The sequence below is a fragment of the Pseudophryne corroboree genome, chromosome 8, assembly GCF_028390025.1.
Source record: "Pseudophryne corroboree isolate aPseCor3 chromosome 8, aPseCor3.hap2, whole genome shotgun sequence".
NCBI classification, from domain to species: Eukaryota; Metazoa; Chordata; class Amphibia; order Anura; family Myobatrachidae; genus Pseudophryne; species Pseudophryne corroboree.
Window position 1 is genome coordinate 74,534,285 of NC_086451.1, and position 15,696 is coordinate 74,549,980.

At 48.4% G+C, this 15,696-nt stretch overlaps 1 protein-coding gene across 1 annotated transcript in view; it reads right to left on the reverse strand.

Moving 5' to 3' along the window:
* Positions 1 to 15,696, reverse strand: part of HMCN2 (hemicentin 2) — a 491,624-nt gene that overhangs the window by 127,583 nt on the left and 348,345 nt on the right. The window contains exons 46-52 of the mRNA XM_063936681.1: positions 15,459 to 15,626; positions 15,016 to 15,129; positions 14,442 to 14,528; positions 13,197 to 13,388; positions 12,921 to 13,094; positions 12,255 to 12,368; positions 11,401 to 11,543 (exon numbers count right to left, since the gene is read on the reverse strand). Coding sequence (XP_063792751.1) covers positions 11,401 to 11,543; positions 12,255 to 12,368; positions 12,921 to 13,094; positions 13,197 to 13,388; positions 14,442 to 14,528; positions 15,016 to 15,129; positions 15,459 to 15,626 — 992 coding nt within the window. The remainder of the gene's footprint in view (positions 1 to 11,400; positions 11,544 to 12,254; positions 12,369 to 12,920; positions 13,095 to 13,196; positions 13,389 to 14,441; positions 14,529 to 15,015; positions 15,130 to 15,458; positions 15,627 to 15,696) is intronic.

Here is a 15,696-nt window from a genome sequence, read left to right on the forward strand (position 1 = left end):
ACGGAAGCTTCAAGAGCCACGCCGTCAAAGACAGCCGGGCTAGGTCCTGGTAGACACAGGGGCCCTGAACGAGGAGGTCTGGGCATTGTGGAAGTAGAATTGAACGCTCTGACGATAGGCCCTGCAGGTCTGAGAACCAGTGCCTTCTGGGCCACGCTGGAGCTATGAGAAGCAGAATTCCTCTTTCTTGCTTGAACTTCCAAATTACCCTGGGCAGGAGTGACACCGGAGGAAACACGTACGGCAGCCGAAACCTCCACGGCACCACCAGCGCATCCACGAATGCTGCTTGAGGATCCCTTGTCCTTGCTCCGAAGACCGGAACCTTGTGATTGTGTCGAGATGCCATCAGATCCACGTCTGGAAGGCCCCACTTTTCCACTAGAAGTTGAAACACTTCTGGATGGAGGACCCACTCTCTGGCGTGTACGTCCTGACGACTGAGAAAGTCCGCTTCCCAATTCAGGACTCCCGGAATGAATATTGCCCATATGGCCGGTAGATGGCGTTCCGCCCAATGTAGAATCCGTGAGACTTCGTTCATTGCCAAACGGCTTCGAGTGCCGCCTTGATGGTTTATGTAAGCCACTGTGGTTGTCCGACTGTACTTGAACAGGACTGTTCTGAATTAAATGCTGGGCCAGGGTCAACGCATTGAAGACCGCCCGCAATTCCAGAATGTTGATCGAGAGGAGAGATTCCTCCTTGGTCCACCGACCCTGAAGAGAGTGTTGCTCCATCACCGCTCCCCAACCTCTGAGACTGGCATCTGTCATCAACAGGACCCAGTCGGATATCCAGAAGGGACGGCCCCTGCACAATCGTTGGTCCTATAGCCACCTGTGCAGCGACAGACGGACCTCCGGTGGCAATGAGATCAGGTGAGACCTGATCCGGTGAGGTAGGCCATCCCACTTGGTTAGAATCAGCCTCTGGAGGGGGCGAGAATGGAATTGAGCATACTCCACCATGTCGAATGCTGATACCATGAGGCCCAGCACCTGCATCGCCGAATGTATCAACACTTGCGGACGAGAAAGGAAGCAACGAATCCTGTCCTGAAGCTTCAGGACTTTCTCCTGAGGCAAGAACAACCGCTGGTTGTGAGTGTCCAATAGCGCTCCCAGGTGCACCATGCTCTGAGCAGGGACCAGGGAGGATTTCTTCCAGTTGATGAGCCACCCGTGGGCTTGTAGAAACCGGACAGTCATATCCAGATGATGTAGCAGAAGTTCTGGGGAATTTGCCAGGATTAACAAGTCGTCCAGATACGGCAGTATCCTGACCCCTTGACGGCGGAGTACCACCGTCATCACCGCCATAACTTTGGTGAAGACTCGCGGAGCCGTAGTTAAATCAAAATGTAACGCCCGAAACTGGTAATGGAGGTTGCCAATCGCAAACCTCAGGTATTGCTGATGTGACACTGCGATAGGAATATGCAGGTAAGCATCCTGTATGTCCAGGGAGACCATGTAGTCCCCAGGTTCCAAGGCCAGAACTATAGAGCGAAGGGTTTCCATACGGAACTTGGAAACTTTCACAAACCTGTTCAATGCCTTGAGGTTGAGAATGGGCCGGGAGAACCCTTTCGGTTTCGGGACCAGAAACAGCGGAGAATAGTACCCCCGGCCCCTCTGACCAAGAGGCACCTGTACTACGACTCCTGTATCCAGGAGGGACTGTACCACGGAATGTAGAGTGTTTGCCTTTGTCTGGTCCAACGGGACGTCTGTCCGGCAAAATCGATGAGGGGGGCGGTTTTTGAAGGCTACGGCGTAACCTCGAGTGACGACTTCCCGTGCCCAGGCATCTGAAGTGGTCTTCAACCATTCCTGGGTATACCCTAGAAGCCGGCCCCCTACCCTGGGATACCCCAGGGGGAGGCCCGCCCCGTCATGCGGCAGGCTTATCGGTCTTGGAAGCTGGCTGACGGGCAGCCCAGGCTCTTTTGGGCTTCGGCTTACCAGGTTTGGAAGTGCGGGCCTGCTTGTTGTACGCCTGACCTTTCTCTGTCATCCATCTGGGGGACGCTGCGCCGTTACTTGTGGGTTAGAGGTGTGTGGTAGTGGAGTTTGGCACAGAATCTATCAAAAAGCTGCCTCCTCCCCCCTCTAACCCCTCCCCTTTGGTGCGCATCTAACAATTATGACGCTTCCGGCTCAGCCATCACTCAGTTTTAGTTTTAGTTTTGTGCCTGTGGAGTACAGACACAGTTTTTCTTTCTCCTTAGATTTTTTTTTTTTTTTTTGAGATTATTCTCAGGTGTACCTAGTCCCTGTTTACAGGTGACAGGTACTACTGGAGTGGGTTTAGCATCCCACTCTGAGCTGCTGCTGGAGGTCACCACACTTTGGTCACTGGGGCCTTTATTCACTTCAGGACGGCAGAAATAAGGTACAGGACAGCCACAATCTGTCACTGACAGTGTTGGGCTGTCCCCTCTGTTTATTCTTCTCATTTTATGGCTTCACTCACCACCCCCTAACCCCCCCCAGCCTGTCTGCCGGCCAGCCACCCGCCGCATTGGACACCTTCTCCCCCCCCCCACCCGCAGTGAGAGTGACTGATCAGGAGGGGACTTGCGGAAGGTCCGGGAGAGTGTTATACACTCCCTGGAGCCAGCACAGAGCTGCCGCGACAGCCGCTGTGTGTAGCGGCGCGCGGGTGCCCGAACTTCCGGTTTCGGAAATTACTCAGTGAATAGCCGCGGCGGTTACGTCAGCCGTGCAGGGACGGCTTCCCGCCCTGCTCTGCCGCGCGCGCACTGTTCGGCAGCTTCCTGAAGACTCCGGGGCGCCATCTTATCCGGCTGCAGACTGGGGGATGCTGTGCAAGCACACCCGGAGCACTAGTTTCCAGGGAAAGGTTTTTTTTATTACAGTCACATCTAACTGCAAGTATATGGTGGGCTAGCCCTAGTGGGAGATAGCAGTTAGTCTTCTTGGGGACACTAGAGATGACTGCTAGGTCACTTGTCTAGGGATTTATAGTACATGTTTACTGCCTTTATATATTAAACATAATTAGAATAAAGAATGGCCAGTAAACCGGACAAGGCTACAAAGGGCAAAACGGCCTCAGTAGTTTATTTTTCCTGTTCACAGTGTGGCTCAAAGCTGGCTAAGGGTAGTGCTGACGCAGGTACCCTCTGTACTTCGTGCTCTGATGCATCAGTGGCGGATCAGCAGGGAAGTTCCACAGATCAGTCTATGCCCCCATGGGTCAAGAACATGGTGGATGCCATTTAAGATTTGCGTCAGTCTAGGTCGGAGGCTGAATCTGCTCAAACTCAGGTGGAGCCTCTGTGGGCCCAAAATATGGGTAAGTGTCTTACTGATTTAACCCATTCTTTAAATAAGTTTGTTAATTCTGCCAGCGGTTCCGCTGCTACTAAACGACCACAGCTGTTACCCGCTATAGCGTTTCCGGGAGAGGAGTTGGATTCTCTGACATCTCCATTGGAGGAAGGGGAGGTAGATCCTGAATGGGACGAAGTTTCGGCTTGGGAAGATGAGGAGCTATCTACTAGTTCAGGTGTTAGATTACTAATAGAAGCCATTCGTCAGACTCTTAATATTCAGGATACAGCAGTGGCAGAGACTTCCTCTCCCTTCTTCAAACGACAGAAGAGACAGGTTATTGCCTTCCCTTCTTACTCTCACTTTGCGGATATTTTAAAAGAACCCTGGCTTAAACCGGATTCTTGTTTCCAGGCTCCTAAGAAATTAAAATTTCTATATCCTTTTACGGAGGAGGATACAAAATTTTAGGAGACAGCCCCAAAGGTAGACGCTCCTATTTCACATTTGGCAAAAGCTACGGTTATTCCTTCGGTACAGTCCGTGACCTTAAAAGACCCTACCGATAGGAAAATGGAAGCATTACTAAAATCTATGTTTTCTTTATCAGGTGTCTCTCTCCGTCCAGTTCTGGCGGGTGCCTGGGTCCTTAAGGCTGTGGATGAATGGCTAGCACAGGTCGTATCTGGAATGCAGTCGGACGATCCGTCGGAAGCCATTCAATTAGCAGAACAGATTTCGGAGGCGCTTACTTATGTAGGTGAGGCCTTGTTAGATTCTGTTGCGCTACAGTCTCGGGTTTCTGCCTTGACAGTATCAGCAAGACAGTCTCTTTGGCTTAGGGTTTGGAATGCTGATTCGGACTCAAAGCAGACCTTGACGGCAGTTCCTTTTGAAGGGGAGTTTCTTTTTGGGTCGGAGTTAAAGAAGATTATTTCGGATACTACTGGAGGAAAGAGCCCCTTTCTTCCATCTGCTCCTCACAAACCGAAACCTACAAGGTTTCGGTCCTTTCGTACGCAGGGCAGAGGTAGTTTCCAGTCCTTTCGTGCCTTCTCCAGATTTCCACGAAGAGGGGCATTCAGAGGTAGAGGATCTGAAGCTACTCGCAGACCGGCCTGTAAGCCTGCCGACAAGCCTGATGCATGACGCTTCAGGTCTTCCGGAGGGATCGATGAAGGTTGGGGCTCGGTTACTTCAGTTCAGGGAAATGTGGCTCCTGTCGAAACCAGATCGGTGGGTAATGGGGGTCATATCCAGAGGATATATGTTGGATCTCGAAGAGACAGCCCCATTCCGGCTATTCGTCACACCTCTCCAAGACGATCCCTCCAGACGTCAAGCTCTTCTTCAGGCAACAGCAACCCTCTTACAAAATGGAGTAATCCTTCCGGTTCCCTCTCCTCAGAGGGGTCGGGGTTTTTACTCGGGTCTTTTTCTCGTGGACAAACCGGATGGTTCGTTCCGACCCATTCTGAATCTAAAAGCCCTCAACCCGTATCTCTCAACCCAAAAATTCAAGATGGAATCCATTCGTTCAATTATCGCCGCCATGGAGCCAGGGGAATATTTGGCTTCAATAGACATAAAAGACGCCTACTTACATGTCCCGATTTGGATAGGTCATCAACCTCTTCTGAGATTTGCAGTCGGCCCGTGTCATTTTCAGTTTCAGGCTCTTCCCTTTGGTCTCTCTACGGCTCCTCTGGTTTTTACAAAGGTCATGGGTCATGTTGTCGCGGTTCTCCGTTGTCAAGGGGTCAACATCACTCCATACTTGGACAATCTGTTAGTCAAGGCCCCGTCAGCTGAAATTCTCACTCAGAACCTGCGTCTAACGACAGAGACACTGCAGTCGTTCGGGTGGATAATCAACTTTCCAAAGTCGTCTTTACTTCCTTCCCAGAAAATGTTTTTTCCTGGGACTTTTATTCGATACCAACAGCCAGAAGGTGTTTCTTCCTACGGATAAGATTCAGGATCTGCAGTCCAGAATCCGGACCCTGTTACACTTACCGGTAGTGTCGGTCCTCAGATGCATGCAGGTGTTGGGCAAGATGGTGTCCTCCTTCGAGGCAGTCCCATACGCCAGATTTCATGCCCGACCTCTTCAGGCTCAGATTCTCAGCTGTTGGGATCGGCCGGATCCACGTCTCGAATTGCAGTTGATCCACTTGTCGGTAAAGAGTCGTCAGTCGCTTCACTGGTGGCTTCACAGTCACAATTTGAGAAAAGGAGCACCGTTCACGGTTTGGTCTTGGTTGATGGTCACCACGAACGCAAGTCTCAGCGGTTGGGGAGCAGTGTTCCAGACTCATCACTTCCAGGGGCGCTGGACCAGTCAGGAGTCAAAATTACAGATCAACATTCTGGAATTGAGGGCGATCCGGTACGCACTCCTTCAGATTCAAACCATGGTACAGGGTCATCCGGTTCATGTGCAGTCCGACAATGCCACTGCAGTGGCTTACATCAACAAACAGGGAGGAACTCGCAGCTGGTCCGCAATGAGAGAAGTCGCTCAGATTCTCACGTGGGCGGAACGTTGGGTTCCCGTAATATCCGCAATTAACATTCCAGGAGTCGAGAACTGGGAAGCAGATTTTTTGAGTCGTCACACGATTCATCCGGGAGAATAGGAACTTCACCAGGAAGTGTTTCTCTCTCTAGTGGACCGCTGGGGACTGCCCGACGTAGACCTAATGGCGTCTCGACTCAACAAGAAACTTCCTCACTACGGCTCGCGGACTCAGGATCCTCAAGCATTTCTAATCGATGCTTTAACAGCTCCGTGGCAGTTTCAACTGGGTTACGTGTTTCCGCCGATTCCACTGCTTCCACGTCTACTTCAACGCATTCGTCGAGAAGGTCTCGCAATAATTCTGGTGGCTCCAGATTGGCCGCGCCGACAGTGGTACACTCTTCTGCGCAGCATGGTCGTCGGAGACCCCTTTCGTCTCCCCTTGCGACCAGATCTTCTTCTTCAAGGGCCTTGTCGCCACCCAGATTTTGACGGCTTGGTTCTTGAATCCAAGATTTTAAAAGCAAAAGGTCTTTCGCGTTCTGTTGTACAGACGATGATTCGGGCTAGGAAGCCGGTGACTTCCAGCATTTACCATAGGGTATGGCGTATTTACATTGCTTGGTGCGAAAAGTGGGGCTTGATTCCGCATTTGTTTAGACTTCCTCGCCTGCTCTCTTTCCTTCAGGAGGGTCTCGATAAGGGCCTGAGACTTTCTTCACTGAAGGGTCAGGTTTCAGCTTTGTCGCTTCTTTTTCAAAAGAAACTAGCGATCATGCCAGAGGTTCAAACATTCCTTCAGGGAGTACTTCGAATTCAACCACCTTTTGTTCCTCCGGTTCCTCCCTGGGATTTAAACTGGGTCCTTACGGCCCTTCAAAATCTCCATTTGAGCCTTTGGAATCTGTGGAATTGCATTATCTGACACAAAAAGTTGTTTTTCTTTGGCTATTGCTTCCGCTAGACGAGTGTCTGAGTTGGCGGCTCTTTCTTGCAGGCCACCCTTGTTAGTGTTTCATGAGAACCGGGTGGTTCTGCGGACTAAGCCTTCTTTCCTTCCAAAGGTTGTTTCAGCATTTCATTTAAATCAGGACATTGTCCTTCCAGCTTTTACTCCGTCGTCTTCTCCTGGGGAGAATTCCCATTTGGCCCTCCTGGATGTTGTCCGGGCCTTACGTATTTATTTGTCTCGTACGGAGTCTTTCCGTCGTACGGATACCTTGTTGGTATTGATTGATGCTCCCAAACGAGGTTGGCCGGCTTCCAAGAACACTGTGGCCCGTTGGGTAACTTCGGCCATCAGACAGGCTTACGTGTCGTCAAATGTTTCGGTTCCTGACTCAATTAGGGCTCATTCGACTAGAGCAGTTCGACTAGAGCAGTTGGAGCATCTTGGGCTGTTCGCGGTGGTGCATCTATTGAGCAGCTGTGCAGGGCGGCGACCTGGTCGTCAGTCCATACTTTCACGAAGTTTTACCGTTTTCATACTTTTGGTTTGTAGACTGCCTCTGTTGGGCGTCGTATTTTACAGACGGCTATGCCGTCAACGTCTCCCTCCTCTCATTAGCTTGCTATGGGAAATCCCACAAGTAACGGCGCAGCATCCCCCAGATGGATGACAGAGAAATAGGGATTTTTGTTTACTTACCCTAAAATCTCTTTCTCTGAGTCCATCTGGGGGACGCTGCGATCCCTCCCGTAGTTTTGTCTGGTTTATTTGGTTGTTTTTTTGTTCGGGTCTATCTCCTTCGGCTTGGCTAAACGTTAACTGAGTGATGGCTGAGCAGGAAGGAGATGGGAGGGGTTAGAGGGGGGAGGAGGCAGCTTTTTGATAGATTCTGTGCCAAACTCCACTACCACACACCTCTAACCCACAAGTAACGGCGCAGCGTCCCCCAGATGGACTCAGAGAAAGAGATTTTACGGTAAGTAAACAAAAATCCCTATTTTGCTTTACCTGAAGGACGAAAGGGGCGAAAGGACGTACCTTTAGCCTTCGACACAGAAGGAGCGGTACTTGGCAGACAGGCAGTTTTGGCAGTAGCCAAGTCAGCCACTATCTTATTTAAGTCCTCCCCAAACAGAATATCTCCCTTGAAAGGGAGTACCTCCAGGGTTTTTCTAGAATCCAGATCCACAGACCAGGATCTCAGCCACAATATCCGGTGAGCCAGGACTGATGTAGTAGAGGCCGTGGCTGCTAGGATACCGGACTCAGAAGCCGCCTCTTTAATATAGTGAGAAGCTGTGACAATATATGACAAGCATTGTCTAGCATGGTCAGAAGAGATTTTAGCTTCTAACTCTAGGGCCCATGCTTCAATAGCCTCTGCAGCCCATGTTGCTGCAATAGTGGGCCTTTGTGCAGCACCCGTGAGGGTGTAAATCGCTTTTAGACAACCCTCCACACGTTTATCCGTAGGCTCTTTTAGAGACGTGACGGTAGTGACAGGTAGAGCTGAGGAAACCACCATCCTAGCCACGTGAGTCTACTGGAGGAGGCGTTTCCCAATTTTTAGACAGCTCTGGCGCGAGGGGATAGCGAGCCAGCATCTTCTTTTGAGGCACAAACTTCTTCCCCGGGTTTCCCCAGGGTTCCTGACGTATATCCACTAGGTGATCAGAGTGAGGTAAAACTTTTTTAACCACCTTCTGACGCTTGAACCTATCTGGTTTCTTTGGAGGGGCGGATGACTCGGGATCATCCGTAATCTGTAAAATCAACTTAATAGCCTCCAAAAGATCAGGAACATCCACTTGTGAACTACCCTCCCCATCAGCAGTATCTGTGTCAGAATCTGTGGGGTCAGTGTAAGCGCCATCTTCATCAGACGAGGTGTCAGTGACAGCAGTGGATTGTGAGGAGGTAAGAGCTCGCTTAGAGGACACCTTGGTCTTAGGCGAGCGAGGGTCAGACTTTTTAGTAGTCAAGGACTGGTTCAACTTTTTCAATTGAGCAGACAAATTATCCGCCCACGGCGGGTTAGCTGCAGGGACCACATACGGTTGCACCGGCATAGGAGGTCCCATAGGGGGTGTTAGTTTAGTAACTAGCGTATGTAGAAGCGTGGAGAAAGTAGCCCACGATGGGTCATTATGCACCCCCGTTGCCACAGTCCTACTGGGGGGCAAGGAGCCCCCAAAACCAGAGCCCACAGCTGCTATGGTCTCCTCATAGGGATCTGTGGCTTCAGCAACACCGGCAGTGTGTTCAGCCCCAGAACCGTTACCTTCAGAAGCAGACATGATATAACTTGCAGTATCAGGTAACACAGTACAATTAGCAGCAGCACAATACCTCTTGCCCAAACCCCTGCGCAGTGTAGTCAGCACAAGCAGGGATACAGGAGAGATATGGTGACTAAAATCACAGAGAAAAATACGTATTAAAGTGTATCTTGTGAAAATCCTATATAATTATAAAACCTGATGCACCAAGCCCCCTCAGGTTATAGAATATAGGGATAGCAAGCTGAATGAGAGACACGAAATGGAAACCACTCAGCAAGCTAATGCACACACATATAGTCACAGTTATACAATGCAGAGGTTATTACTAACAAAAATACTGCACTGGACCAGCTTATATATATAACTAAGTAGTTAATAGATATAACACTGCACAGTAAGAACTGGATGTATATCATAGGGTACTTGTACCAGAGAACCCTGACTAAATGCACTCTTTCTTAACTAACACTGTCTAATTGACATGTAGAATACTTAAGTGTCATGTAAAGTCACAGCGCTGTCAACCAGGCGGCTTTACAAAGGAGGATTTGCCCAAGCAGTCCCAGGAACAGTGTAGCTGAGAGAAATGGCGCCCAGACACTGACAGGGAGTGAGGGAAAGACAGATATGCAGCTCCAGGGCGGGAACATTTGCTGGAAATGGCGCCCTGGGGCTGGGGGAGGGGCTCCAGGTCTAAGCCTTATCCTCTCTGCTGGTAAAACCACCAGGTACTGCGGGCTACACACAAAAAAGGTTTTAAGAGAAAACCTGACCTGCACCCATGCCCTGGTGATCTAGTGGGATCGCCTGTACTGTCACAGTGTCCACCGCCAGCGCGCGCGGCCCGCCTCCCACCGACCGCGCCGGATCGCGATAAAACACGGGTCCCGCGAGCAGGACCCACTCACCACCTCCCGAAGCGCGGCCACGCGATCCCGGAGAGCCCACGTTGTGTGTGCCTGACTCAGAAGAAAACCGGAGCCTCCTGCTGTAGTTACCCGGCAACCAGGACTCGGGAGTGTACAGCGCCGCTGGGGAGAGATGGAGCTGCAGCAGTGAATGTCACTAGACATGTACACACTGCTACAGCCCTTGAAGTCTTCACTTTTCTTCTCAAAAAAAGCTCTTCTTAGGGCTGTCCAGAGCAGCCCCTCTGTTATGTGCCTGCTATCTGCGGCACCAACTACAAAACTGAGCTCCTGTGCAGGGAGGCGGGGTTATAGAGGAGGTGGCGCTATGCATACTGGGAACAGTCAAAGCTTTTGAGCCTGTTGGTGCCTCGGATCAAGATCCTACTCTACACCCCTATGTCTTTCCTTGTGGAGCCCAGTGTACCCCGCAGCAGAAAGGTATAATGTATATTTTTCTCAAATGTACACTTCATGTGAGGGCAACAATGTACAGAGCAGTAAAGAAAGCATCATTAGGAGATGTATCTTACTTTCTAAAGAGGATAAGGGTAGAAGTTACCCAAAGCAACCAATCAGAATATAGCTATCATTTGTCAAGTACAGTGATAGACGTTGATTGGTTTCTATGGGTAACATCCTCAAGTGTCCTTTTTAGAAGGTTTGATACATCAACAACCCCGCCAAACTCCCCCCCCCCCCCCCCCCCCCACACACACCCCTCGGACTCTTTTAGTAACAGTACCTTTTAATCATTGAAATAATGTTTTTTGCAAAAAAACACAATAGCATCATACACATGGGGGGGTCATTCGAGTTGTTCGCTCGTTGCCGTTTTTCGCAACGGAACGATTAGGTGAAAAATGCGCATGCGCATGGTACGCAGCGCGCATGCGCTAAGTAATTTAACACTAAACTTTGGAGATTTACACCAGCTCGAGCGACGTTTTTCCAACGCTCGAGTAATCGTAGTGTGATTGACAGGAAGTGGGTGTTTATGGGCGGAAACTCTGCGTTTTCAGGGAGTGTGCTAAAAAACACAGGCGTGCCAGGTAAAAACGCAGGAGTGGCTGGAAAAACGGGGGAGTGGCTGGCCGAACGCAGGGCGTGTTTGTGACGTCAAACCAGGAACTAAAAGGACCGAGGTGATCGCAATCTAGGAGTAGGTCTGGAGCTACTCAGAAACTGCAAGAAATTATTTAGTAGCAGTTCTGCTAATCTTTCGTTCGCTATTCTGCTAAGCTAAGATACACTCCTAGAGGGCGGCGGCCTAGCGCTTGCAATGCTGCTAAAAGCAGCTAGCGAGCGAACAACTCGGAATGAGGGCCATGGTTGGAGCAGTGGCACTTCAGCATAACTTTTAATTAAGCAATCGTTATCTAATATTCCTTATTGACCTATTGGCCTTTGCTGAACGGTATATGATGACATTTCTGACCTGTCCATCCTTGTACCAGTGCAGGTTGGGCTTGGGCACGGCCCGGGAGTCACACTGAAGGGTTAGGCTGCTGTTCACCTTGGTCTTTACCTCCTTGATGCTGATATTTTCCCCAGAGTCATTCCATGTGATTTGCGGAGGGACTAAAGAAAAAAAAAAAGGATGAGAACGTAGGTCAGCAAGTCAATAATATTAGGTTTTCAAGATCTGTCCGTGTAAATCTACATCTGCGTCAGCCTGCGCATCTATAGAGGTCTACTCCATATGTTCAAGGCGCATCTACAGAGGTACTCAGCGACCTGACCCGATTTGTTGGACGCAAATGATACGGCAGCAGTGGGTGTCCCTATTCTCAGGTTAGCTTCTGCCTATATTAGCATATAATCACAACTGCGTACGGCAAAAGATAGCAACAGCAAGGACAAAAACAGCACCTGAATGAGCCTCGAAGTGTCAGATAATCATCGTTTTCCAGGACGAGTTTGGAAAAACAGAGGCGTGGTGCTGCCATCAAGGGGGTGGGAAGAGGACAGGGATCTCAGTCATAGGATGGAGATTTCCTGGCCTCTGCCTCCTAGGACACAGCTTGGATCACTACTGCAGCAGGAGGCGTCTGCTTATAATAGATGCCTCATGCTGCATTACCATACATTTCCAAGGAAGCAGCAGTGATAGTACCTCCAACCACACCTGAATGACCCCCACTGTGCGGTAAATTACTGTTACAGTCCCACATCGAGAAAAAGATCCAGAGCAACAGGAAGAAAACTAATACTCTGTTCTTTGGTGATGCAACAACTTGATGAACATGCAGCTTTTATGGCCATTAATCACTATGCGGCATAAGTACTCACTAAACACTTTGACTTCGTAATTCCGGGTGGCTTCTCCAATCTCATTGGTGACTAGACAGGTGTACTGACCAGCATCCTCCTCCTGAGCATTGATTATTTGCAGCCCATGACCTCCTGGATAAGACACATAAAATTAACAATTACCAGAAATGATCAGCTCTAGGCGAAAAGCAAAGACATGCTGATAATCCTCACTTTAATCTGACATATACAGGAGATTTATGTGCCCCTGATGTAATGTAACTCCCTACCACACTTCAAACAGGCGAACACTCTGTGTGTGATCGCCCCGGGATGATCGCCCCTGTCGCCCCTCCCTTAATCCGGCCATGCCTGTGGCTTTTGACAAAAGTTGTGAACCAAAGTATACTTTATACAGTATATTCAAGGTCGTAACTGATATCTTTAATTTCTAGCAAGTACAAATTATACAACGTCTTTTGCTTATTGGAGATGAGTTGGCAACCCTACACCAATCACATTACTGATTATATATAAAAAACAAAACCAAAAAAGCAACACACACATACACACACGTTAAAAAGAAAATAAATATAGACATTTATAGTAAATATGTAAAGTTAAAGGAATACTGCAATTTTGTCCTGCACCTAGAACGCTGGACTGTAATTATTGGCAGATATGAACAGTGACTGAGTTGCTTACCAGGTATTCTCTTTACATTGTGTGAATCTGTGAATGGTTGCCCGTTTTTTAGCCAAGTAATAGTAGGTATTGGAAATCCCAGAGCTTCACAGATGAGCGATAGAGGGTTATTGACAATGACTATGACATCTTCATTCATTCCATCATCAAGGGTTCCAGAAATGGTGGGACCCACTGAGCAGGGAGACACAAGAGGAACATGAAAAATGCATTGAGCCCAGCTAGAGTTCAGAACAAGCCAGCATGGCGGCGTGCATAGAGTTGTAATAGACTTACCTAACACGGTTAATACAAAGTGTTTGCTTCTCTCAGCAACGGGATTAATGGCCAGACAGGCGTAATGGCCAGCACTAAACACAGTAGCGGCCTGAATGTGCAGCTCAGATCCATCGCTGGAGATCTGAATGCCATCTCCACTGTGTACGGGCTGGGAATCCCTGAACCAGGTTATGCGAGGTGACGGGTGTCCTGAAGGAACAGAATACCAGGGTTTTATAACCAGTAGGTGCAGGTTTGCACATCAAGAAGACTACGTTTGCATGTATGAGAGTGATTCAATAAGAAAGGTAAAAGACCTCTCACGTGTGTAATGGTCTCTATTTCATTCTAATTGCCTATCAGGCCAGACCACTGCTTCCCATTATGGCCATTAGACTGCACCTCATATCAGTCATACTGTCCCAACATCAGGTGTAAGATGGCGGGGCTGGCGGAAACATGGCACACACCGAGGTGAGTGGTGTGATCAGATTTCCATGTCTAAAGGGAACATCAGCAGCTGAAATTCATCACCAACTTGTCACAGTGTACGGTGATAACGTCATGTCACGGAAATAGGTTTGGGCTTGGTGTATTGCCTGTGGTGGACGTGCTTGGCTGGCCGTATCGCTGCTCATCCTGAACGTCTGTCCTGCAGTTATCGAAGGCAGTGCACCAAACCCAGACCTGTTTCCGTGACAGGACGTTTTCACCGTATACCCCGACAAGCTGCCGATAAATTTGAGTTTCTGATTTAGACGCCCTTTAGACGCTGAAATCCTGAGCACACTATGCACCTCAATGTGTGACCATGTGTCCGCCAGCCCCGCTATCTAACACCTGATGGTGGGATAGTATAACTTGTATAAGGCGCAGTCTAATGGCCGTGAGGGGAAGCAGTGGTCTACTTGCTCTAACCAGGTGGGAAATTAGAATGAAATAGAGAACATTACACATGTGAGAGGTCTTGTTACCTTACATATTGAACCATCTTTGTATTATCCAGAGGCAGAGCAAGTTCTAGGGACTTCACAGTTGCCAGGATGCGACTTCTGAACTTTAATTTTCCAGGGATATTTAGAAGTCATCTCAGGAGTCAACCAGATGTTCAGCAGTGTTAATTAACTGCATAGATGGAGTCTACAAACGTTTGAATAGACTTCATTGAACAAAGGGGGTATTCTACTAGTCATGCGAAGGGATATATATGAAATAATAAATTCATTAATCAGTCCAGATGATAAAGCCTAGTCTTATCCCAACCTGAAACTCTGCAGCGAAGGCGAATGGGCTGGCCAGCTGCTATTCTGAAGTCCTTGTCATCTTCATCTTCTTCTATGATCGGAGGAACTACAAAACATATCAGACACAGTGGTGGCAAGAGAGGTCTTTGAAAATAGATGACCACCCATATTAATAGTTTAATTGGGATTCCCCACCCCACAGCTAGGAGATCATTGAGAGGCTTATAGCCAGGTGTCTCACTCATAAAAAGATACTCAACCCTGGGTTCTCTGGCTCATTTTCATTGGATTTCACTGCGGTTTTTCATGTTTGTAGATTAAACTGTGACTAGGTGGCTGTTGCAGATAATAATCTCTGATAATCTCGACATGAGAGTCTTCATTAGCGTTGAAAATATATTTTTTCCTGCTAGCCGCACCATGAGAATAAGCTGTTGTAAAGGTGTACAGGGTCTTAGACATTGGATTCCTGATGTTCTGCTATTCGATGGTGGGAATTTTACGCTATTAATCTGGGCCGAGATTTCTTTTAATGTTTTTGTAAATCAATAATATCTAAAGCAACAGTGCTACATAGAGGAGATGACAAGTACCTAAGACGTCCACAATGAAGTTCTTCTTGGCTTCTCCGGCTGCGTTAGTGACAAGACAAGTATAGATTCCGCTATCTTCAACCTGTGCATTTACTACCTTAAGAACCCGTCCTCCTAGTTAATAATGAAAATCAAAATACAGGATCATCAAATTCTCAAGTCCATTAGCAATATGAGCACATCCAGGTGCACATACAATAAAGATGCTTCAACTCCAGACCATCACATGCAATAGGACCAACAAAACACAATCCCTGATGGTTCATATAGCTATGAAATAGCCCCATTTATGTTAAAGTATCAATCTAGTTTAATAAAGTATAAAGAACCAGTTAAAACAGAATATTAGGCCCACAGTAATGTTCATCTCTAGACCCAAAAAGACCCTTAATCCAGCACTACATCCGAAATAAAAGCCAAGTGATAATGGTCAGCACATGCACCTGATTGGACATGAACGGTCTCCTGCTGGGTCAGGGGGGTGTTATCTCTGTACCACGTAACGGCTGGGGGTGGGAAGCCGGTAGCTTCGCAGATGAGGGTGAAGGTACCATGTAAAGTCACAGAGACATCATGTGGCTCTGTCTGGAGGTTTGTGAGCTCTGGTGGGACTGAGAGAAGATGGAAAATATCCTCAATGACAAATGAAGCAGACATCTTTGTATTACACATCACTGAATA